Raw genomic sequence first — 26,066 nt, 5'->3', positions numbered from 1 at the left:
GACCTCAGGGAGCATTAATTTGGGGGCCACTGACCTCAGGGAGCATTAATCTTGGAACCACTGACCTCAGGGAGCATTAATCTGCGGACCACTGACCTCATAAAGCATTAATATGGGGACCATTGACCTCAGGGAGCATTAATTTGGGGGCCACTGACCTCAGGGAGTATTAATCTGGGGACCAATGACCTCAGGGATCATTAATCTGGGGACCACTGACCTCAGGAAGCATTAATCTAGGGGACACTGACCTCAGGGAGCATTAATATGGGGATCGCCTAAGGGAGCATTAATCTAGGGACCACTGACTTCAGGGAACATTAACTTGGGGGGACACTGACCACAGGAAGCATTAATATGGGGACCACTGACTTTATGAAGCATTAAATTGGAGAACCACTGACCTCAGGGAGCTTTAATCTGGGAACCACTGACCTCAGGGAGCATTAATCTGGGGACCACTGACCACAGAAAGCATTAATCTGGGGACCACTGACCACAGAAAGCATTAATCTGGGGACCACTGATCTCGATGAGCATTAATCTGGGGACCACTGACCTCAAGAAGCATTAATCTAGGGGCCACTGACCTCAGGGAACAATAATTTGAGGACCACTGAACTCAAGAAGCATTAATCTGGGGACCACTGACCTCAGGGAACATTAAACTGGGGGCCACTGACCACAGGAAGCATTAATCTGGGAACCACTAACCTCATAAAGCATTAATCTGGGGACCACTGACCTCAGGGAGCATTAATTTGGGGGCCACTGACCGGGGACCACTGACCTCTGGGAGCATTAATTTGGGGGCCACTGACCTCAGAGAGTATTAATCTGGGGACCACTGACCTCAGGGAACATTAAACTGGGGGCCACTGACCACAGGAAGCATTAATCTGGGGGACCACTGTCCTCAGGGAGCATTAATCTGGGGACCACTGACCTCAGGAAGCCTTAATCTGGGGGCCACTGACCTCAGGAAGCATTAATCTGGGGGCCACTGACCTCAGGGAGCATTAATCTGGGGGCCACTGACCTCAGGGAGCCTTAATCTGGGGGCCACTGACCTCAGGGAGCATTATATCAGACCTCAGAGGGCACTAATATGTGGGGATCACTGATCTTGGGCACCTCGGCTGCAGTACACATGGTGGCCACGTATTAGGGGGGCAGTCACGTCTATTACAGAGGGCCCCCATTACTCTCATGCCGGCGCCGCTGATCTCACCTGCTTCAGATCCAGGATTTTGCGGGTTATGTGAACTTTGTCAAGGTTCTGGTCCAGGAGGACATGGAGGGGGGGGATCTCCTCCTGCACGGACAGGACACACATGAATACCGCATATATGGGGGTGCACGTGGCACAGGTGATGTCACCCCGCCGCCGCCGCTCTCACCTTCTCTCTCATCCACATCTCCAGCTCATCCGCCTTCTTATTAAACTCCAGCAGAGTCGTAGCCCCGCCCACTGCGCAGCCCTGATTGGCGGCTGCCTGCTTCAGCAGATGCCATTGGTCCTTCAGAGTCTGGAGTTGGGGGTGGACGGAGGCTGCGGATGGAGTCCGGGACACCTGATCATCCACCTGCAAAGAGGATGATAGGAGTGATAGTCAGGGGGGTGCAGCTGTAACATAATGGGGGTTCAGGTATAATGTATTGGGGGTGCAGGTATAATGAAATGGGGGTGCAGGTATACTGGAATGGGGGTGCAGGTACAATGGAATGGGGGTGCAGGTATAATGGAAGGGGGGTGCAGGTATAATGTCATGGGGGGTGCAGGTATAATGTCATGGGGGGTGCAGGTATACTGTCATGGGGGTGCAGGTACAATGGAATGGGGGTGCAGGTATAATGGAAGGGGGGTGCAGGTATAATGTCATGGGGGGTGCAGGTATAATGGAATGGGGGTGCAGGTACAATGGAATGGGGTGCAGGTATAATGGAAGGGGGTGCAGGTATAATGTCATGGGGGGTGCAGGTATAATGTCATGGGGGGTGCAGGTATAATGTCATGAGGGGGTGCAGGTATAATGGAATGGGGGTGCAGCTGTAACGTAATGGGGGTGCAGGTATAATGTAATGGGGGGTTCAGGTATAATGTCATAGGGGGTGCAGGCATAATGTCATGGGGGTGCAGGTATAATGTAATGGGGGGTTCAGGTATAATGTCATGGGGGGTGCAGGCATAATGTCATGGGGGGTGCAGGTATAATGTAATGGGGGGTTCAGGTATAATGTCATGGGGGGTTCAGGTATAATGTCATGGGGGGTGCAGGCATAATGTCATGGGGGTGCAGGTATAATGTCAACGGGGGTGCAGGTATAATGTCATGGGGGGTGCAGGTATAATGTCATGGGGGGTGCAGGCATAATGTCATGGGGGGTGCAAGTATAATGTCATGGGGGGTTCAGGTATAATGTCATGGGGGGTGCAGGTATAATGTCATGGGGGGTGCAGGTATAATGTCATAGGGGGTGCAGGTATAATGTCATGGGGGGTGCAGGTATAATGTCATGGGGGGGTGCAGGCATAATGTCATGGGGGGTGCAAGTATAATGTCATGGGGGTGCAGGTATAATGTCATGGGGGGTGCAGGTATAGTCATGGGGGGTGCAGGTATAGTCATGGGGGGTGCAGGTATAATGTCATGGGGATGCAGGTATAATGGAATGGGGGTGCAGGTATAATGTAACTGGGGCGCAGGTATAATGTAATGGGGGGTGCAGGTATAATGTCATGGAGGGTGCAGGTACAATGTCATGGGGGGTGCAGGTATAATGTCATGGGGGGTGCAGGTATAATGTAATAGGGGTGTAGGTATAATGTAATAGGGGTGCAGGTATAATAAAATGGGGGTGCAGGTATAATGGAATGGGGGTGCAGGTATAATGTCATGGGGTGCAGGTATAATGTCATGGGGGTGCAGGTATAATGTCATGGGGGGTACAGGTATATTGTGATGGGGGTGCAGGCATAATGTCATGGGGGTGCAGGTATAATGTCATGGGAGTACAGGTATAATGTAATGGGGGTGCAGGTATAATGTCATGGGGGTGCAGGTATAATGTCATGGGGGTGCAGGTATAATGGAATGGGGGTGCAGGTATAATGGAATGGGGGTGCAGGTATAATGTATTGGGGGTGCAGGTATAATGTCATGGGGGTGCAGGTATAATGTCATGGGAGTACAGGTATAATGTAATGGGGGTGCAGGTATAATGTCATGGGGGTGCAGGTATAATGTCATGGGGGGTGCAGGTATAATGTCATGGGGGTGCAGGTATAATGGAATGGGGGTGCAGGTATAATGTAATGGGGGTGCAGGTATAATGGAATGGGGGTGCAGGTATAATGGAATGGGGGTGCAGGTATAATGTATTGGGGGTGCAGGTATAATGTCATGGGGGATGCAACTATAATGTAATAGTCGGTTCATGTATAATGTAATAGTGGGTTCAGGTATAATGTAATGGGGGTGCAGGTATACTGTAATAGGGGTGCAGGTATAATGTAATGGGGGTGTAGGTGTAATGTCATGGGGGTGCGGGTATAATGTCATGGGGGTGCAGGTGTAATGTATTGGGGGTGCAGGTATAATGTCATGGGGGTACAGGTATATTGTGATGGGGGTGCAGGCATAATGTCATGGGGGTGCAGGTATAATGTAATGGGGATGCAGGTATAATGTCATGGGGATGCAGGTATAATGTCATGGGGATGCAGGTATAATGGAATGGGGGTGCAGGTATAATGGAATGGGGGTGCAGGTATAATGTATTGGGGGTGCAGGTATAATGTCATGGGGGATGCAACTATAATGTAATAGTGGGTTCAGGAATAATGTAATGGGGGTGTAGGTATAATTTCATGGGGGTGCAGGTATAATGTCATGGGGGTGCAGGTATATTGTGATGGGGGTGCAGGTATAATGTCATGGGGGTGCAGGTATAATGTCATGGGGGGTGCAGGTATAATGTATTGGGGGTGCAGGTATAATGTCATGGGGGATGCAACTATAATGTAATAGTGGGTTCATGTATAATGTAATAGTGGGTTCAGGTATAATGTAATGGGGGTGCAGGTATACTGTAATAGGGGTGCAGGTATAATGTAATGGGGGTGCAGGTATACTGTAATAGGGGTGCAGGTATAATGTAATGGGGGTGCAGGTATACTGTAATAGGGGTGCAGGTATAATGTAATGGGGGTGTAGGTATAATTTCATGGGGGGTGCAGGTGTAATGTCATGGGGGGTGCAGGTATAATGTAATGGGGGGTGCAGGTATATAGTAATGGGGGGAAAAAAGGATGGGTGTGGATGCACTATTTATGTAGGACTTGATATAATAAGAACAATACAAACAAAGCACCAGCGCTCCGCAAACACAAATAATAAGTAAATACAATAGTGCCGTACTCACTATAGAAATGTACTACTACTAATACTGCGACATAAATGTGAGATTCTTTGCAAATACATTTTGTACAAAATTATTTGTGCCTGTCCGCCAACGACAAGGCGATCACTTTAATACAGGAACCTACGCTAAATACCACATCCACTGGTGTCATATCGGCCTCCATTAAATTCAGGTTCCACATGCATGCTGAGCCCAAACTGTATTAGCGTCAGCAAGCATGTGGAACCTGATTGTATTCTCCTGTCCTACAGTCATCCTCTCCCCTGAAATGGCTGATAACAGGGGGCAATAGACTGTATTCTCCTGTCCTACAGTCATCCTCTCCCCTGAAATGGCTGATAACAGGGGGCAATAGACTGTATTCTCCTGTCCTACAGTCATCCTCTCCCCTGACATGGCTGATAACAGGAGCAATAGCCTGTATTCTCCTGTCCTACAGTCATCCTCTCCCCTGAAATGGCTGATAACAGGGAGCAATAGACTGTTCTCCTGTCCTACAGTCATCCTCCCCCTGAAATGGCTGATAACAGGGGACAATAGACTGTATTCTCCTGTCCTACAGTCATCCTCTCCCCTGAAATGGCTGATAACAGGGAGCAATAGACTGTATTCTCCTGTCCTACAGTCATCCTCTCCCCTGAAATGGCTGATAACAGGGGGCAATAGACTGTATTCTCCTGTCCTACAGTCATCCTCTCCCCTGAAATGGCTGATAACAGGGGGCAATAGACTGTATTCTCCTGTCCTACAGTCATCCTCTCCTCTGAAATGGCTGATAACAGGGGGCAATAGACTGTATTCTCCTGTCCTACAGTCATCCTCTCCCCTGAAATGGCTGATAACAGGGGGCAATAGACTGTATTCTCCTGTCCTACAGTCATCCTCTCCCCTGAAATGGCTGATAATAGGGAGCAATAGACTGTATTCTCCTGTCCTACAGTCATCCTCTCCCCTGACATGGCTGATAACAGGGAGCAATAGACTGTATTCTCCTGTCCTACAGTCATCCTCTCCCCTGCAATGGCTGATAACAGGGGGCAATAGACTGTATTCTCCTGTCCTACAGTCATCCTCTCCCCTGAATGGCTGATAACAGGGGCAATAGACTGTATTCTCCTGTCCTACAGTCATCCTCCCCCTGAAATGGCTGATAACAGGGGGCAATAGATTGTATTCTCCTGTCCTACAGTCATCCTCTCCCCTGAAATGGCTGATAACAGGGGCAATAGACTGTATTCTCCTGTCCTACAGTCATCCTCTCCCCTGAAATGGCTGATAACAGGGGGCAATAGACTGTATTCTCCTGTCCTACAGTCATCCTCTCCCCTGAAATGGCTGATAACAGGGGGCAATAGACTGTATTCTCCTGTCCTACAGTCATCCTCTCCCCTGAAATGGCTGATAACAGGGAGCAATAGACTGTATTCTCCTGTCCTACAGTCATCCTCTCCCCTGAAATGGCTGATAACAGGGAGCAATAGACTGTATTCTCCTGTCCTACAGTCATCCTCTCCCCTGAAATGGCTGATAACAGGGGCAATAGACTGTATTCTCCTGTCCTACAGTCATCCTCTCCCCTGAAATGGCTGATAACAGGGGGCAATAGACTGTATTCTCCTGTCCTACAGTCATCCTTTCCCCTGAAATGGCTGATAACAGGGGCAATAGACTGTATTCTCCTGTCCTACAGTCATCCTCTCCCCTGAAATGGCTGATAACAGGGAGCAATAGACTGTATTCTCCTGTCCTACAGTCATCCTTCCCCCTGAAATGGCTGATAACAGGGGGCAATAGACTGTATTCTCCTGTCCTACAGTCATCCTCTACCCTGAAATGGCTGATACAGGAGGCAATAGACTGTATTCTCCTGTCCTACAGTCATTCCTCTCCCCTGAAATGGCTGATAACAGGGAGCAATAGACTGTATTCTCCTGTCTACAGTCATCCTCTCCCCTGAAATGGCTGATAACAGGAAGCAATAGACTGTATTCTCCTGTCCTACAGTCACTCCTCTCCCCTGAAATGGCTGATAACAGGGGGCAATAGACTGTATTCTCCTGTCCTACAGTCATCCTCCCCCCTGAAATGGCTGATAACAGGGGGCAATAGACTGTATTCTCCTGTCCTACAGTCATCCTTTCCCCTGAAATGGCTGATAACAGGGGGCAATAGACTGTATTCTCCTGTCCTACAGTCATCCTCTCCCCTGAAATGGCTGATAACAGGAAGCAATAGACTGTATTCTCCTGTCCTACAGTCATCCTCCCCTGAAATGGCTGATAACAGGGGGCAATAGACTGTATTCTCCTGTCCTACAGTCATCCTTTCCCCTGAAATGGCTGATAACAGGGAGCAATAGACTGTATTCTCCTGTCCTACAGTCATCCTCTCCCCTGAAATGGCTGATAACAGGGAACAATAGACTGTATTCTCCTGTCCTACAGTCATCCTCTCCCCTGAAATGGCTGATAACAGGGAGCAATAGACTGTATTCTCCTGTCCTACAGTCATCCTCTCCCCTGAAATGGCTGATAACAGGGGGCAATAGACTGTATTCTCCTGTCCTACAGTCATCCTCTCCCCTGAAATGGCTGATAACAGGGGGCAATAGACTGTATTCTCCTGTCCTACAGTCATCCTCTCCCCTGAAATGGCTGATAACAGGGGGCAATAGACTGTATTCTCCTGTCCTACAGTCATCCTCTCCCCTGAAATGGCTGATAACAGGGAGGCAATAGACTGTATTCTCCTGTCCTACAGTCATCCTCTCCCCTGAAATGGCTGATAACAGGGGGCAATAGACTGTATTCTCCTGTCCTACAGTCATCCTCTCCCCTGAAATGGCTGATAACAGGAGCAATAGACTGTATTCTCCTGTCCTACAGTCATCCTCTCCCCTGAAATGGCTGATAACAGGGAGCAATAGACTGTATTCTCCTGTCCTACAGTCATCCTCTCCCCTGAAATGGCTGATAACAGGGAGCAATAGACTGTATTCTCCTGTCCTACAGTCATCCTCTCCCCTGAAATGGCTGATAACAGGGAGCAATAGACTGTATTCTCCTGTCCTACAGTCATCCTCTCCCCTGAAATGGCTGATAACAGGGGGCAATAGACTGTATTCTCCTGTCCTACAGTCATCCTCTCCCCTGAAATGGCTGATAACAGGGGGCAATAGACTGTATTCTCCTGTCCTACAGTCATCCTCTCCCCCTGAAATGGCTGATAACAGGGAGCAATAGACTGTATTCTCCTGTCCTACAGTCATCCTCTCCCCTGAAATGGCTGATAACAGGGGCAATAGACTGTATTCTCCTGTCCTACAGTCATCCTCTCCCCTGAAATGTCTGATAACAGGGGGCAATAGACTGTATTCTCCTGTCCTACAGTCATCCTCTCCCCTGAAATGTCTGATAACAGGGGCAATAGACTGTATTCTCCTGTCCTACAGTCATCCTCTCCCCTGAAATGGCTGATAACAGGGGGCAATAGACTGTATTCTCCTGTCCTACAGTCATCCTCTCCCCTGAAATGGCTGATAACAGGGGCAATAGACTGTATTCTCCTGTCCTACAGTCATCCTCTCCCCTGAAATGGCTGATAACAGGGGGCAATAGACTGTATTCTCCTGTCCTACAGTCATCCTCTCCCCTGAAATGGCTGATAACAGGGGGCAATAGACTGTATTCTCCTGTCCTACAGTCATCCTCTCCCCTGAAATGGCTGATAACAGGGGCAATAGACTGTATTCTCCTGTCCTACAGTCATCCTCTCCCCTGAAATGGCTGATAACAGGGGACAATAGACTGTATTCTCCTGTCCTACAGTCATCCTCTCCCCTGAAATGGCTGATAACAGGGGGCAATAGACTGTATTCTCCTGTCCTACAGTCATCCTCTCCCCTGAAATGGCTGATAACAGGGGGCAATAGACTGTATTCTCCTGTCCTACAGTCATCCTCTCCCCTGAAATGGCTGATAACAGAGGGCAATAGACTTGTATTCTCCTGTCCTACAGTCATCCTCTCCCCTGAAATGGCTGATAACAGGGGCAATAGACTGTATTCTCCTGTCCTACAGTCATCCTCTCCCCTGAAATGGCTGATAACAGGGGGCAATAGACTGTATTCTCCTGTCCTACAGTCGTCCTCTCCTCTGAAATGGCTGATAACAGGGGGTAATAGACTGTATTCTCCTGTCCTACAGTCGTCCTCTCCCCTGAAATGGCTGATAACAGGGGGCAATAGACTGTATTCTCCTGTCCTACAGTCATCCTCTCCCCTGAAATGGCTGATAACAGGGAGCAATAGACTGTATTCTCCTGTCCTACAGTCATCCTCTCCCCTGAAATGGCTGATAACAGGAGGCAATAGACTGTATTCTCCTGTCCTACAGTCATCCTCCCCCCTGAAATGGCTGATACCAGGGAGCAATAGACTGTATTCTCCTGTCCTACAGTCATCCTCCCCCCGAAATGGCTGATAACAGGTAGCAATAGACTGTATTCTCCTGTCCTACAGTCATCCTCTCCCCTGAAATGGCTGATAACAGGTAGCAATAGACTGTATTCTCCTGTCCTACAGTCATCCTCTCCCCTGAAATGGCTGATAACAGGTAGCAATAGACTGTATTCTCCTGTCCTACAGTCATCCTCTCCCCTGAAATGGCTGATAACAGGGGGCAGTAGACTGTATTCTCCTGTCCTACAGTCATCCTCTCCCCTGAAATGGCTGATAACAGGGAGCAATAGACTGTATTCTCCTGTCCTACAGTCATCCTCTCCCCTGAAATGGCTGATAACAGGGGGCAATAGACTGTATTCTCCTGTCCTACAGTCATCCTCTCCCCTGAAATGGCTGATAACAGGAGGCAATAGACTGTATTCTCCTGTCCTACAGTCATCCTCTCCCCTGAAATGGCTGATAACAGGGGCCAATAGACTGTATTCTCCTGTCCTACAGTCACCCTCTCCCCTGAAATGGCTGATAACAGGGGGCAATAGACTGTATTCTCCTGTCCTACAGTCAGTCTCCGCACCGACAAGGCTAAAACTTATCCTAACCTGATACTTCTCACAGCTGAGGTTTTGTTACACTGTATTGGCTGACACTCTGCAGTCAGTGGGACACCAATATCACCTGTACTCAGAGAAGTTTAATAAGTCCAGCATCGCCATACAACCCTCTTGTTCTGTGCACAAGAGCTCACAATCTACAGCTTGGCTTCCTAATAAAGTAGCAGCCCCCCCCCACTGTACCTGTTCGATCTTCTGGTTGAGCTTTTCAGTGTCGGGGGGCTCTCTGGAGGCTCTCCCGATTCCAGTAGAGGGCACTATCCTCACACTGTCACCCAGGGCAGAATCACAGGGGTCTCCAGGACACTGTAAGAGAGATCAGAGAGTCATCCCAGGTGACTGACACCCTAGCACTGGACCCCACAATGCCCCTCACACATCTTTACAATGGCTCATGCACACAAACATATTTTTTTACCTGCTGGATTCACTCTTTTGGATTTTCATGAATGGACTTAGTTGGCCCTATCCGTGCACAGGGGTTCTTATGAGGAGGCGAGCTGGCCGATTCTAATGAACGTATTTTCTGCCTGTGTCCATTCTGTTTTTATGTCGAACTATTGACTTCAATTGGACGGCAGAAAAAAAAACGGAAATTACTCCGTGTGCATTCAGTTTCTGTAGGTCCGCATGGCCATTCCGCAAATAAATAGAACATGTCCTATTATTGTCCACATAATGAACAAGGATAGGACTGTTCTATTAGGGGCAGCTGTTCCATTCTGCAAAATACAGAACACGGCCAGTGTCCGAATTTATGTGCACGAGCCCTAACTGTGATGTCAGGGACAATCGCTTCCGCACACACCGGACCTCACCAGGATGGACCTCACACCCCTTAGTTTAGAACACAGTTTCGTGAAGAATGGGGCAGAGCAGGGGTCACAGGGCGGCCGCCCCAAGGGCATAAACGATGGGATTCACAGAAAGGATTCCATTATCCCCGGCAAATGCTGCTATAATTGTAATGTAGAGAATCATCCTGAGGAATTCACCCCTGCGGGTTATATTATGTTCTGGGAAAAATGGGTACAGCCATAGCTGTGTGTTATATACAGGAGTACAGCCATAGCTGTGTGTTATATACAGGAGTACAGCCATAGCTGTGTGTTATATACAGGAGTACAGCCATAGCTGTGTGTTATATACAGGAGTACAGCCAGAGCTGTGTGTTATATACAGGAGTACAGCCAGAGCTGTGTGTTATATACAGGAGTACAGCCGCACCTGTGTGTTATATACAGGAGTACAGCCGCAGCTGTGTCATATACAGGAGTACAGCCAGAGCTGTGTGTTATATACAGGAGTACAGCCATAGCTGTGTGTTATATACAGGAGTACAGCCAGAGCTGTGTGTTATATACAGGAGTACAGCCATAGCTGTGTGTTATATACAGGAGTACAGCCAGAGCTGTGTGTTATATACAAGAGTACAGCTACAGCTGTGTGTTATATACAGAAGTACAGCCAGAGCGGTGTGCTATATACAGGAGTAGAGCTACAGCTGTGTGTTATATACAGGAGTACAGCCGCAGCTGTGTGTTATATACAGGAGTACAACCACAGCTGTGTGTTATATACAGGAGTACAGCCAGAGCTGTGTGTTATATACAGGAGTACAGCCATAGCTGTGTGTTATATACAGGAGTACAGCCATAGCTGTGTGTTATATACAGGAGTACAGCCATAGCTGTGTGTTATATACAGGAGTACAGCCAGAGCTGTGTGTTATATACAAGAGTACAGCTACAGCTGTGTGTTATATACAGAAGTACAGCCAGAGCGGTGTGCTATATACAGGAGAACAGCCGCAGCTGTGTGTTATATACAGGAGAACAGCCGCAGCTGTGTCATATACAGAAGTACAGCCAGGGTTGAGTGTTATATAAAGGAGTACAGCCAGAGCTGTGTGTTATATACAGGAGTAGAGCTACAGCTGTGTGTTATATACAGGAGTACAGCCGCAGCTGTGTCATATACAGGAGTACAGCCAGGGTTGAGTGTTATATACAGGAGTACAGCCAGAGCTGTGTGTTATATACAGGAGTACAGCCACAGCTGTGTGTTATATACAGGAGTACAGTCAGAGCTGTGTGTTATATACAGGAGTACAGCCAGAGCTGTGTTTTATATACAGGAGTACAGCCAGAGCTGTGTGTTATATACAGGAGTACAGCCAGAGCTGTGTGTTATATACAGGAGTACAGCCAGAGCTGTGTGTTATATACAGGAGTACAGTCAGAGCTGTGTGTTATATACAGGAGTACAGCCAGAGCTGTGTTTTATATACAGGAGTACAGCCAGAGCTGTGTGTTATATACAGGAGTACAGCCAGAGCTGTGTGTTATATACAGGAGTACAGCCAGAGCTGTGTGTTATATACAGGAGTACAGCCAGAGCTGTGTGTTATATACAGGAGTACAGCCAGAGCTGTGTGTTATATACAGGAGTACAGCCAGAGCTGTGTGTTATATACAGGAGTACAGCCAGAGCTGTGTGTTATATACAGGAGTACAGCCGCAGCTGTGTGTTATATACAGGAGTACAGCCAGAGCTGTGTGTTATATACAGGAGTACAGCCAGAGCTGTGTGTTATATACAGGAGTACAGCCGCAGCTGTGTGTTATATACAGGAGTACAGCCGCAGCTGTGTGTTATATACAGGAGTACAGTCAGAGCTGTGTGTTATATACAGGAGTACAGCCAGAGCTGTGTGTTATATACAGGAGTACAGCCAGAGCTGTGTGTTATATACAGGAGTACAGCCAGAGCTGTGTGTTATATACAGGAGTACAGCCAGAGCTGTGTGTTATATACAGGAGTACAGCCAGAGCTGTGTGTTATATACAGGAGTACAGCCAGAGCTGTGTGTTATATACAGGAGTACAGCCAGAGCTGTGTGTTATATACAGGAGTACAGCCGCACCTGTGTGTTATATACAGGAGTACAGCCAGAGCTGTGTGTTATATACAGGAGTACAGCCAGAGCTGTGTGTTATATACAGGAGTACAGCCAGAGCTGTGTGTTATATACAGGAGTACAGCCAGAGCTGTGTGTTATATACAGGAGTAACATAGAAACATAGAATGTGTGGGCAGATAAGACCCATTTGGCCCATCTAGTCTGCCCAATATACTGAATACTATGGATAGCCCCCGGCCCTATCTTATATGAAGGATGGCCTTATGCCTATCCCATGCGTGCTTAACCTCCTCCACTGTATTTGCAGCTACCACTTCTGCAGGAAGGCTATTCCATGCATCCACTACTCTCTCAGTAAAGGAATACTTCCTGATATTACTGTTAACCCTTTGCCCCTCTAATGTAACACTATGTCCTCTTGTAGCAGTTTTCCTTCTTGTAAATCTTCTCTCCTCTTTTACCTTGTTGATTCCCTTTATGTATTTAGCCGTCTCTCTCATCTCCCCTCCGTCTCGTCTTTCTTCCAAGCTCTACATGTTAAGGTCCTTTCATCTTTCTGGTAAGTTTTATCCTGCAATCCATGGACCAGTTTAGTAGCTCTTCTCTGAACTCTCTCCAAAGTATCAGTATCCTTCTGGAGATATGGTCTCCAGTACTGTGCCAAGGGACAGATTTCTCCTGAACAAAAGAGAAGATCCCAAAAATTTTCGTCTTCTAGAAGAATTTATAGAGAAAGGAGCACTAGAACCAGTACCTATGCACCAAAGAAGTACCGGAGTATATTCCATGATATTTCAGGTCCCCAAGCCAGTGGGAAAGTATCGTCTTATCATAGACCTTCGATACCTGAATCAATTCTTGAAGAAAATCCATTTCACGATGGAAACATTAAGATCTATCACAGCGGTGCTCACAGAAAACCAGTTCATGGTCTCTCTGGATGTAAGAGACGCCTACCTGCACATCCCTATAAAAGACGAATACAGAAGATTCCTAAGAATAGCGGTCATAAGAAACAGGAAAATATCACACTTCCAGTTCAAAGCACTACCGTTTGGCCTATGTTCTGCTCCCAGAATCTTTACCAAGGTGGCAGTCCTGGTTGCAGTACATCTTCGTCTCCAGAGAATACAAGTTTTCCCATATCTCGATGACTGGTTACTGGTAGCCCAATCAGAAGACCTGCTACAGTTACATCTCAGACAAGCTATTGAAACGCTTCAAAAACTGGGAAAAATCTGATGTGATCCCTACTACTTCAAAGATTGTTCTGGGCCTGCAGATAAATACAGTATCTATGGCTCTGTTTCTTCCCCCACCAAAGATCATACCAGAGACCTACAGCAAAACATGCTTCAAGTATGGCATCGCACTTCTCACAATCTAGAAGCAAGAGTAAGACTAAGACCTTCAAAGTTCAGAGCCTCGGGTGGTGGTTACAGTCCAAAAATCTGTCCAAGGGAAAGACCTTCAAGTATCTACCCCCAGTAGTAATTACTACGGATGCGTCTGGTCGAGGCTGGGGAGACCATCTTCAAGACAAGTGGATCCAGGGGCTGTGGTCTTCCGAAGAAAGGAAGAAGTCTTCAAACTTCAAGGAGCTGAAAGTAGTACAACTTGCACTTCTCCAGTTCAAGAAACAGATAATAGGAAAACCGGTGCGGATTCGTTCGGACAATCTGTATTCTACCTCAACAAACAGGGTGGAACGAGGAACAGTTCCCTCCTGAAATTGTGCAAAGAGATCTTCAGTTGGGCAATAGCAAATATCTTAGAGCTAAAAGCCATGCATATAAGAGGCTGCTTGAATATTCAAGCGGATCATCTGAGCCGGAGAAAAATCGATCCAGCAAATTGGGAACTGAACCAGACTATATTTCAACTGATTGTGACCAGATGGGGATGTCCAGAGTGGGCATCAGCAAGGAACAAGAAAGTTCCCAAATTCTGCTCTCTAAACAGACTGGACAAGCCCACAATACTGGATGCTCTTTCCTTTAGCTGCAAACGCCTATTTGTCTACATTTTTCCTCCAGTACCTCTCATCCTAAGAGTCCTGAGGAAGATAGTAATGGACAAACCTCAGACAATATTAATAGCCCCATTCTGGCCAAGGAGGTCGTGGTTCCCTCTATGACTCCAGCTATCCAAGGGGGAATTCTGGAAGCTTCCCCTAGTTCCAGATCTTCTGTTGCAAGACGGTCTCTATCACCAGAGCTTGAACCATTTACACCTGACAGCCTGGAGGTTGAGAGATCTAAGTTAATGGAGATGGGCCTCTCCGAATCTGTAGTTAAGACTTTGTTGTGTTCTCGCAAGGTTTCAACTAATAAGAAATACGCTAGAATATGTAAGAAGTTTACAGCCTGGATGGCTGAAGTGAATCATGTGAAGATTGATGTCGGATCCATTCTTTAATTTCTTCAGGAAGGTTTCCAAAAGGGATTCAAACCTAACACATTAAGAGCACACATGACTGCTATCAATGTTATGACTGAGAACAAATTTCTCCATCACCCGCTTATTTTCAGATTCTTCAAAGCAATAAGGAGGCTGAAACCTACACATAGAGAACCTACACCAGTTTGGGACCTTTCTCTGGTCTTGAAGAGACTTACAGTTGGTCCATTTGAACCTTTGCAGCAAGTTGATTTCAAATGGCTGTCATATAAAGTATTGTTCCTGGTCGCCGTCACTTCCGCAAAAAGAGTAGGCGAACTTCAAGCGCTGTCAGCTAAATACCCCTATTTAAGAATCCTTCCCGATGGGGTCCTCATTCGCACCATGCCTTCTTTTACTCCCAAGGTGCCTTCTGCCGCTAACAGAAATAGAAAACCTTTTCTCCCTGTGTTTTTTCCTGACCCGGTTGGTGAAGAACAGAGTCTATTGCATACTCTGGATCTAAAGAGCGCAATCGGAATCTATCTACAGAGAACAGAAGAGTTTTGTATAGCCGAGAATCTTTTTGTGTTTTTCGGAGGTCCAAGAAAAGGACAACAACCCTCCAGACATACATTAGCTAGATGGCTAAAGGATACTATCAAAGAATCCTATTCCTTAGAAGAAGTGTCTTCTCCTTTTCCAATTAAAGCACACTCAACAAGATCTGCCGCAACCTCCTGGGCAGAACAGGCGCAGGTGTCTATAGAAGAAATCTGCAATGCTGCCTCCTGGTCCTCATCTCAGACCTTCATGAAGCATTATCGCTTAGACATCAATGCTAGAAGTTCAGCCTTTGGTACTGGGGTATTAAGTGCAGTTCTTGATGAAAAATCCCCCCTTCATGATCTATACACATCCCATGCTGTGCTGCCGGAGGACGAAAGGGAAAATCTGTACCTGGGATTTTACTTTCCTTGAGTCCGAAGGCAGCACAAATATACCCTCCCTGAAATAAATTTTTGTTATTTTGCATTGAATGAAAGTCTATATTTTTTTTTTAACACAGTGGAGCATTATGGGAACCCAGCTTTATGGTGTCTACTAATGATTTAATTAATTATTTTAATCTAGGTGGGCGGTCCTAGCCAAGGGTATGAAGACGAGCTTAACCCATGCTGTGCTGCCTCTGGACTCAAGGAAAGTAAAATCTCAGGTACAGATTTTCCCTGTATCACTGATTGTATATTCTGCTCTTGGGTTTTTACGTCCCAGGTGCATTATCTCGCACTTATCAACATTACATTTTAGTTGCCAGATTTTTGACCATTCCTCTAGTTTTCCTAAGTCCTCTTCCATTTGGTGTATCCCTCCAGGAACATCAACCCTGTTACACATCTTTGTGTCATCAGCAAAAAGACCCACCTTACCATCGAGGCCTTCTGCAATATCGCTGATAAAGATATTAAACAATATGGGTCCCGGAACAGATCCCTGAGGTCCCCACTGGTAACAGGACCTTGGTCTGAATATACTCCATTGACTACAACCCTCTGTTGTCTGTCCCTCAGCCACTGCCTAATCCATTCAACAATATGGGAGTCCAAGCACAAAGACTGCACTTTATTGATAAGCCTTCTATGTGGGACAGTATCAAAAGCCTTACTAAAGCCGCAGCTGTGAGTTATAGGCAGGAGTACAATGAGAAGAAAGAGTTGTACGGCACTCCTCGGTGTGCGTTGGGAGACGCTCTGTGGTATACAAAGTTATCTGTAGTTGAAGGAAAGACCATAGGACTCTCTTTTTGCTGTTACATCAAAATGCTTATTTTTATTGCCTTATTGTATCCATCCCAAAAAAATTTGAGCCACTGGCCAACGTTTCGATCATCAATAGACCTTGACCACGGCCGTAGTCATAGTGCTAAGTAATCCGACTCCACTACTTAGCACTATGACTACAGCCGTGATCAAGGTCTATTGATGATCGAAACGTTGGCCAGTGGCTAAAAATTTTTTGGGGGATGGATACAATAAGGCAATAAAAATAAGCATTTTGATGTAACAGCAAAAAGAGAGTCCTATGGTCTTTCCTTCATATACCGGAGTACAGCCAGAGCTGTGTGTTATATACAGGAGTACAGCCAGAGCTGTGTGTTATATACAGGAGTACAGCCAGAGCTGTGTGTTATATACAGGAGTACAGCCGCAGCTGTGTGTTATATACAGGAGTACAGCCAGAGCTGTGTGTTATATACAGGAGTACAGCCAGAGCTGTGTGTTATATACAGGAGTACAGCCAGAGCTGTGTGTTATATACAGGAGTACAGCCAGAGCTGTGTTTTATATACAGGAGTACAGCCAGAGCTGTGTGTTATATACAGGAGTACAGCCAGAGCTGTGTGCTATATACAGGAGTACAGCCAGAGCTGTGTGCTATATACAGGAGTACAGCCAGAGCCGTGTGTTATATACAGGAGTACAGCCAGAGCCGTGTGTTATATACAGGAATACAGCCAGAGCCGTGTGCTATATACAGGAGTACAGCCAGAGCCGTGTGTTATATACAGGAGTACAGCCAGAGCCGTGTGTTATATACAGGAGTACAGCCAGAGCTGTGTGTTATATACAGGAGTACAGCCAGAGCTGTGCGTTATATACAGGAGTACAGCCAGAGCTGTGTGTTATATACAGGAGTACAGCCAGAGCTGTGTGTTATATACAGGAGTACAGCCAGAGCTGTGTGTTATATACAGGAGTACATCCGCAGCTGTGTGTTACATACAGGAGTACATCCGCAGCTGTGTGTTACATACAGGAGTACATCCGCAGCTGTGTGTTATATACAGGAGTACATCCGCAGCTGTGTGTTATATACAGGAGTACATCCGCAGCTGTGTGTTATATACAGGAGTACATCCGCAGCTGTGTGTTACATACCAGAGTACAGCCAGAGCTATGTGTTATATACAGGAGTACAGCCAGAGCTGTGTGTTATATACAGGAGTACATCCGCAGCTGTGTGTTATATACAGGAGTACATCCGCAACTGTGTGTTACATACCAGAGTACAGCCAGAGCTGTGTGTTATATACATGAGTACAGCCAGAGCTGTGTGTTATATACAGGAGTACAGCCAGAGCTGTGTGTTATATACAGGAGAACAGACGCAGCTGTGTGTTATATACATGAGTACAGCCAGAGCTGTGTGTTATATACAGAAGTACAGCCAGAGCTGTGTGTTATATACAGGAGTATAGCCGCAGCTGTGTGTTATATACAGGAGTACAGCCAGAGCTGTGTGTTATATACAGGAGTACAGCCAGAGCTGTGTGTTATATACAGGAGTACATCCGCAGCTGTGTGTTATATACAGGAGTACATCCGCAACTGTGTGTTACATACCAGAGTACAGCCAGAGCTATGTGTTATATACAGGAGTACAGCCAGAGCTGTGTATTATATACAGGAGTACAGCCAGAGCTGTGTGTTATATACAGGAGTACAGCCAGAGCTGTGTGTTATATACAGGAGTACAACCAGAGCTGTGTGTTATATACAGGAGAACAGCCGCAGCTGTGTGTTATATACAGGAGAACAGCCGCAGCTGTGTGTTATATACAGGAGAACAGCCGCAGCTGTGTGTTATATACAAGAGTACAGCCAGAGCTGTGTGTTATATACAGGAGTACATCCGCAGCTGTGTGTTACATACAGGATTACAGGCACTGCTGTGTGTACAGCTGCAGCTCAGTGTGTTATATATTGGAGTATAGCCAAAGCTGTATGTTATATACAAAATCAATAGCTTAGTGTGTTATATACAAGAGTACAGCTGAGTGTTATGTACATGAGCCAATGCTCAGCCTGTTATATACAGAATAACAGCCACACCTCAGTGTGTTAAATACAGGGGTACAGCTGTAGCTGTGTGTTAAATACAGGAGTACAGCCAGAGCTGTGTGTTAAATACAGGAGTACAGCCAGAGCTGTGTGTTATATACAGGAGTACAGCCAGAGCTGTGTGTTATATACAGGAGTACAGCCAGAGCTGTGTGTTATATACAGGAGTACAGCCAGAGCTGTGTGTTACATACAGGAGTACAGCCGTATCTATGTGTTATATACAGGAACACAGCCACAGCTGTGTGTTATATACAGGAGTACAGCCAGAGCTGTGTGTTATATACAGGAGTACAGCCGTATCTATGTGTTATAAACGGGAGTACAGCCGCAGGCTGAGAGTTATATACAGGAGCAAAGCCGCAGCTGTGTGTTATATACAGAAGTCATAGCTCAGTGTGGTATTTACAGGAGTAAAGTCATAGCCACACCTGACTGTTATATACAGGAATACAACCGCAGCTCAATGTGTTATATACAGGAATACAGGCACTGCTGTGTGTTATATACTGCAGTAAAGCCGTAGCTCAGTGTGTTACATACAGGAGTACAAGCCTAGATGTGTGTTATATACCGAAGTACAGGCACAGCTGTCTCTAATATACTTGAGTACACCCACAGCTCAGTGTGAAATATACAGGACCATAGGTTAGTGTGTTATACACAGGAGCAAAGCCACAGCTGTGTGTTATATACAGGATCCCTAGCTCAGTGTGCTATATACAGGAGTACAGCCTCAACTATGTGTGATATACAGGAATACAGCCACAGCTGTGTGTTCTATACAGGAGTACAGCAGCAGCTTTGTGTTATATACTGGACTACAGCTGCATGTTTGTGTTACATACAGGTGTACACCTGTAGCTGTGTGTTATATACAGGAGTACAGCCCCAGCTAAGTGTTATATACAGAAGTATAGACGCAGCTGTGTGTTATATACAGGAGTACAACCGCAGCTATGTGTTATATACAGGAACACAGCCACAGCTGTGTGTTATATACAGGAACACAGCCACAGCTATGTGTTACATACAGGAGTACAGAGCTCTGTTATATAGAGGAGCAATAGTGTGTTATATACAGGTGCACAGCTTCAGCTGTGCATTATATACAGGAGTACAGACGCAGCTGTGTGTTATATATAGGAGTACAGCCGCAGCTATGTGTTATATACAAAATCCATAGCTTAGTGTGTTACATACAGGAGCGCAGCTACAGATGAGTGTTATATACAAGAGTACAGCCGCAGCTGTGTGTTACATACAGGAGTACAGCCGCAGCTGTGTGCTATATACAGGAGTACAGCCACACCTGACTGTTATATATAAGGGTAAAGCCGCAGCTCAGTGTGTTAAATACAGGAGTACAGCCGCAGCTGAGTGATTTATACAGGAGTACAGCCGCAGCTGTGTGATTTATACACGAGCCATTGCTCTGTGTTATATACAGGAGTATAGCCGCAGCTATGTGTTATATACAAAATCCATAGCTTAGTGTATTACATACAGGAGTAGAGGCGCAGCTGTGCATTATATACAGGAGTACAGCCACAGCTGTATGTTATATAGAGGACTACAGCTTCAGCTGTGCATTATAAACAGGAGTACAGACGCAGCTGTGTGTTATATATAGGAATACAGCTACAGCTGTGTGTTATATATAGGAATACAGCTACAGCTATGTGTTATATACAAAATCCATAGCTTAGTGTGTTACATACAGGAGTGCAGCTACAGCTGAGTGTTATATACAGGAGTACAGTCGTAGCTGTGTGTTATATACAGGAGTACAGCCAGAGCTGTGTGTTATATACAGGAGTACAGCTGCAGCTGTGTGTTACATACAGGAGTACAGCCGCAGCTGTGTGCTATATACAGGAGTACAGCCACACCTGACTGTTATATATAAGGGTAAAGCCGCAGCTCAGTGTGTTAAATACAGGAGTACAGCCGCAGCTGAGTGATTTATACACGAGCCATTGCTCTGTGTTATATACAGGAGTATAGCCGCAGCTATGTGTTATATACAAAATCCATAGCTTAGTGTATTACATACAGGAGTAGAGGCGCAGCTGTGCATTATATACAGGAGTACAGCCACAGCTGTATGTTATATAGAGGACTACAGCTGCAACTGTGTGTTATATACAGGAGTACAGCCAGAGCTGTGTGTTATATACAGGAGTACAGCCAGAGCTGTGTGTTATATACAGGAGTACAGCCAGAACTCTGTGTTATATACAGAAGCCATAGCTCAGTGTGTTATTTACAGGAGTACAGTCATAGCTGTGTGTTACATACAGAAGCCATAGCTTAGTGTGTTATATACAGGAGTACAGTCGTAGCTGTGTGTTATATACAGGAGTACAGTCGTAGCTGAGTGTTATATACAGGAGTACAGCCGCACCTGTGTGTTATATACAGGAGTACAGCCGCACCTGTGTGTTATATACAGGAGTACAGCCGCACCTGTGTGTTATATACAGGAGTACAGTCGCACCTGTGTGTTATATACAGGAGTACAGCCAGAGCTGTGTGTTATATACAGGAGTACAGCCGCACCTGTGTGTTATATACAGGAGTACAGTCGTAGCTGTGTGTTATATACAGGAGTACAGCTACAGCTGTGTGTTATATACAGGAGTACAGCCAGAGCTGTGTGTTATATACAGGAGTACAGCCAGAGCTGTGTGTTATATACAGGAGTACAGCCGCAGCTGTGTGTTATATACAGGAGTACAGTCGTAGCTGTGTGTTATATAGAGGAGTACAGCCAGAGCTGTGTGTTATATACAGGAGTACAGCCGCAGCTGTGTGTTATATACAGGAGTACAGTCGTAGCTGTGTGTTATATAGAGGAGTACAGCCAGAGCTGTGTGTTATATACAGGAGTACAGCCAGAGCTGTGTGTTATATACAGGAGTACAGCCAGAGCTGTGTGTTATATAGAGGAGTACAGCCAGAGCTGTGTGTTATATACAGGAGTACAGCCGCAGCTGTGTGTTATATACAGGAGTACAGTCGTAGCTGTGTGTTATATAGAGGAGTACAGCCAGAGCTGTGTGTTATATACAGGAGTACAGCCAGAGCTGTGTGTTATATACAGGAGTACAGTCGTAGCTGTCTGTTATATACAGGAGTACAGTCGTAGCTGTGTGTTATATACAGGAGTACAGTCGTAGCTGTGTGTTATATACAGGAGTACAGTCGTAGCTGTGTGTTATATACAGGAGTACAGCCAGAGCTGTGTGTTATATACAGGAGTACAGCTGTGTGTTATATACAGCCGCAGCCGTGTGTGTGTCTGGTGAAACTTATGACAGGTGACATTGAAGAACCATCAGAATATTTATTGTTGCACTTTACAGATGAAGAGGTGATGAGACCATTAGGAGGCGCTCAGCAGCTCTTTTCTACTTTCTCCATTATTTTTCAATAAAAAAAATCAAACTTTAATAACAAAATATAAATATAATATAAATTCTGTGTAAACATTCAGGATTCTGCGTGGACCACAGAGCTTACAATCTTGGATCCCAATGGACATGTGCTTTCTCTTTCCCTCCATTAAGAGGTGAGGTTGTCAGCCCCCGCTCATTGTGGGGGCTACAATATCCGCACCAATAGTAAAACAATGAGCCAGAACAGCCGGACCCGGGGGAACGTCCTGAGAAGGCTCCTCCACACTTTCCCTTGCTTCCTTCCCGGAGTGATGGGGGTTCATCGCACTGTCAGCTTTCCCCATGACCTCATCCATACCGATGATGCGTGCCAGCTAGCAGTTAACCCTTCCCTGCCAACAGCCCTCCCAGCAAGAGCCACAGGAAGAACAGTGAGAAATGTCCTCTGCTGCCCAGAACTCTTAGGCTACTTTCACACTCGCGTTTTGTGCGGATCCGTCTTGTATCTGCACAAACGGATCCGCACCAATAATGCAAACGCTTCTATCCGTTAATAACGGATCCGTTTGCATTATTCATTAAAAAAAAAGTCTAAGTCAAATTGGATCCATAGTGGGTCAGTGAAAAACGGATCAGTCCCCATTGACTTACATTGAACTGATCCGTTTTGGGCCGCTTGTCAGAGCCCTGAAACAGATCTCACAAGCGGACCCAGAAACACCAGTGTGAAAGTAGCCTTACTACCAGACATTACATAAAACGGACCCGTCACCATGTAATCTGCAGGCAGCGTGTTATAGAGCAGGAGGAGCTGAGCAGATTATATATACAGAGAACCTGTCACCATATAATCTGCAGGAAGTGTGTTATAGAGCAGGAGGAGCTGAGCAGATTATATATACAGAGAACCTGTCACCGTGTAATCTGCAGGCAGTGTGTTGTAGAGCAGGAGGAGCTGAGCAGATTATATATACAGAGAACCTGTCACCGTGTAATCTGCAGGCAGCGTCTTATAGAGCAGGAGGAGCTGAGCAGATTATATATACAGAGAACCTGTCACCATGTAATCTGCAGGCAGCGTGTTATAGAGCAGGAGGAGCTGAGCAGATTATATATACAGAGAACCTGTCACCGTGTAATCTGCAGGCAGCGTGTTATAGAGCAGGAGGAGCTGAGCAGATTATATATACAGAGAACCTGTCACCGTGTAATCTGCAGGCAGCGTGTTATAGAGCAGGAGGAGCTGAGCAGATTATATATACAGAGAACCTGTCACCATGTAATCTGCAGGCAGCGTGTTATAGAGCAGGAGGAGCTGAGCAGATTATATATACAGAGAACCTGTCACCATGTAATCTGCAGGCAGCGTGTTATAGAGCGGGAGGAGCTGAGCAGATTATATATACAGAGAACCTGTCACCATGTAATCTGCAGGCAGCGTGTTATAGAGCAGGAGGAGCTGAGTAGATTATATATACAGAGAACCTGTCACCGTGTAATCTGCAGGCAGTGTGTTATAGAGCAGGAGGAGCTGAGCAGATTATATATACAGAGAACCTGTCACCGTGTAATCTGCAGGCAGCGTGTTATAGAGCAGGAGGAGCTGAGCAGATTATATATACAGAGAACCTGTCACCGTGTAATCTGCAGGCAGCGTGTTATAGAGCAGGAGGAGCTGAGCAGATTATATATACAGAGAACCTGTCACCATGTAATCTGCAGGCAGTGTGTTATAGAGCAGGAGGAGCTGAGCAGATTATAGATAAAGAGAACCTGTCACCATGTAATCTGCAGGCAGCGTGTTATAGAGCAGGAGGAGCTGAGCAGATTATATATACAGAGAACCTGTCACCGTGTAATCTGCAGGCAGCGTGTTATAGAGCAGGAGGAGCTGAGCAGATTATATATATATAGAGAACCTGTCACCATGTAATCTGCAGGCAGCGTGTTATAGAGCAGGAGGAGCTGAGCAGATTGTGTATAAAGTGGACCTACCACCGGGAAATGCAGTGCAATGTGCAGGCAGGAGGAGCTGAGCAGATTGGTAGGTAGTTTTCTGGGAAAAGATTTAGTAAAACATTTAATTTCTCTCTCTGCTTATTAAATGCTCGTTCTGATCTCAGTTGTACACAGGGGCTTCTTGTAAGTGATTGATAGAATTATCTGTGTAAAGCTGGCCATACCGATTATACTTTTATGGGCCGAACTCACCTACAATGGTGGGTTTGACTGACGTGTTAAGGTGTGTGGGGACCTCCGGGCTCTCCCCTGACAGATGATGTCGGAGGAGACAAAGATCTGGCAAACTGAATGTTTCGTCTGATCCTTTTGTTCTCCTGGGAGATAAACCGTTGCCGGAACTGTCTGGCAACTTCTCTGCTCTCCCCATGGCGTACACAGAGACGTCCGGTCAAGCCAAACGTGTATGAGAAAGTTGGGAGATGTAGCCGTCAGCAGACCATTTGGTTAACAGCTATTGAGTGTATGGGAAGCTTAAATAAGTATACAGAGATCGCTGTCAGTCACTGATATCTGTACACAGGGAGGTGTTATCAGTGATAGTATTCTCTGTGTAAGTGTGTATACAGAGATAGCTGTCAGTCACTGATATCTGTACACGGGGAGGTGTTATCAGTGATAGTATTCTCTGTGTAAGTGTGTATACAGAGATAGCTGTCAGTCACTGATATCTGTACACAGGGAGGTGTTATCAGTGATAGTATTCTCTGTGTAAGTGTGTATACATAGATAGCTGTCAGTCACTGATATCTGTACACAGGGGGGTGTTATCAGTAATAGTATTCTCTGTGTAAGTGTGTATACATAGATAGCTGTCAGTCACTGATATCTGTACACAGGGGGTGTTATCAGTGATAGTATTCTCTGTGTAAGTGTGTATACGTAGATAGCTGTCAGTCACTGATATCTGTACACAGGGAGGTGTTATCAGTGATAGTATTCTCTGTGTAAGTGTGTATACATAGATAGCTGTCAGTCACTGATATCTGTACACAGGGGGTGTTATCAGTGATAGTATTCTCTGTGTAAGTGTGTATACATAGATAGCTGTCAGTCACTGATATCTGTACACGGGGAGGTGTTATCAGTGATAGTATTCTCTGTGTAAGTGTGTATACATAGATAGCTGTCAGTCACTGATATCTGTACACAGGGAGGTGTTATCAGTGATAGTATTCTCTGTGTAAGTGTGTATACATAGATAGCTGTCAGTCACTGATATCTGTACACAGGGAGGTGTTATCAGTGATAGTATTCTCTGTGTAAGTGTGTATACATAGATAGCTGTCAGTCACTGATATCTGTACACAGGGAGGTGTTATCAGTGATAGTACGCTCTGTGTAAGTGTGTATACATAGATAGCTGTCAGTCACTGATATCTGTACACAGGGGGGTGTTATCAGTGATAGTACGCTCTGTGTAAGTGTGTATACATAGATAGCTGTCAGTCACTGATATCTGTACACGGGGAGGTGTTATCAGTGATAGTATTCTCTGTGTAAGTGTGTATACATAAATAGCTGTCAGTCACTGATATCTGTACACAGGGAGGTGTTATCAGTGATAGTATTCTCTGTGTAAGTGTGTATACATAGATAGCTGTCAGTCACTGATATCTGTACACAGGGAGGTGTTATCAGTGATAGTATTCTCTGTGTAAGTGTGTATACATAGATAGCTGTCAGTCACTGATATCTGTACACAGGGAGGTGTTATCAGTGATAGTATTCTCTGTGTAAGTGTGTATACATAGATAGCTGTCAGTCACTGATAGTTGTACACAGGGTTGTGTTATCAGTGATAGTATTCTCTGTGTAAGTGTGTATACAGAGATAGCTGTCAGTCACTGATATCTGTACACGGGGAGGTGTTATCAATGATAGTAATCTCTGTGTAAGTGTGTATACAGAGATAGCTGTCAGTCACTGATATCTGTACACAGG

At 45.8% G+C, this 26,066-nt stretch overlaps 1 protein-coding gene across 1 annotated transcript in view; it reads right to left on the bottom strand.

Annotated features, from left to right (window-relative positions):
* LOC122922492 (spectrin beta chain, non-erythrocytic 5-like) overlaps window positions 1-26,066 on the bottom strand; it is a 61,390-nt gene that overhangs the window by 24,585 nt on the left and 10,739 nt on the right. The window contains exons 3-5 of the mRNA XM_044273098.1: window positions 9,682-9,804; window positions 1,401-1,586; window positions 1,232-1,315 (exon numbers count right to left, since the gene is read on the bottom strand). Coding sequence (XP_044129033.1) covers window positions 1,232-1,315; window positions 1,401-1,586; window positions 9,682-9,804 — 393 coding nt within the window. The remainder of the gene's footprint in view (window positions 1-1,231; window positions 1,316-1,400; window positions 1,587-9,681; window positions 9,805-26,066) is intronic.

This window comes from Bufo gargarizans, unplaced genomic scaffold (assembly GCF_014858855.1).
Source record: "Bufo gargarizans isolate SCDJY-AF-19 unplaced genomic scaffold, ASM1485885v1 fragScaff_scaffold_393_pilon, whole genome shotgun sequence".
Taxonomy (NCBI): domain Eukaryota; kingdom Metazoa; phylum Chordata; class Amphibia; order Anura; family Bufonidae; genus Bufo; species Bufo gargarizans.
Note: the sequence above shows the minus strand (reverse complement) of the source record. Positions and strands in the feature narration are given on the sequence as shown.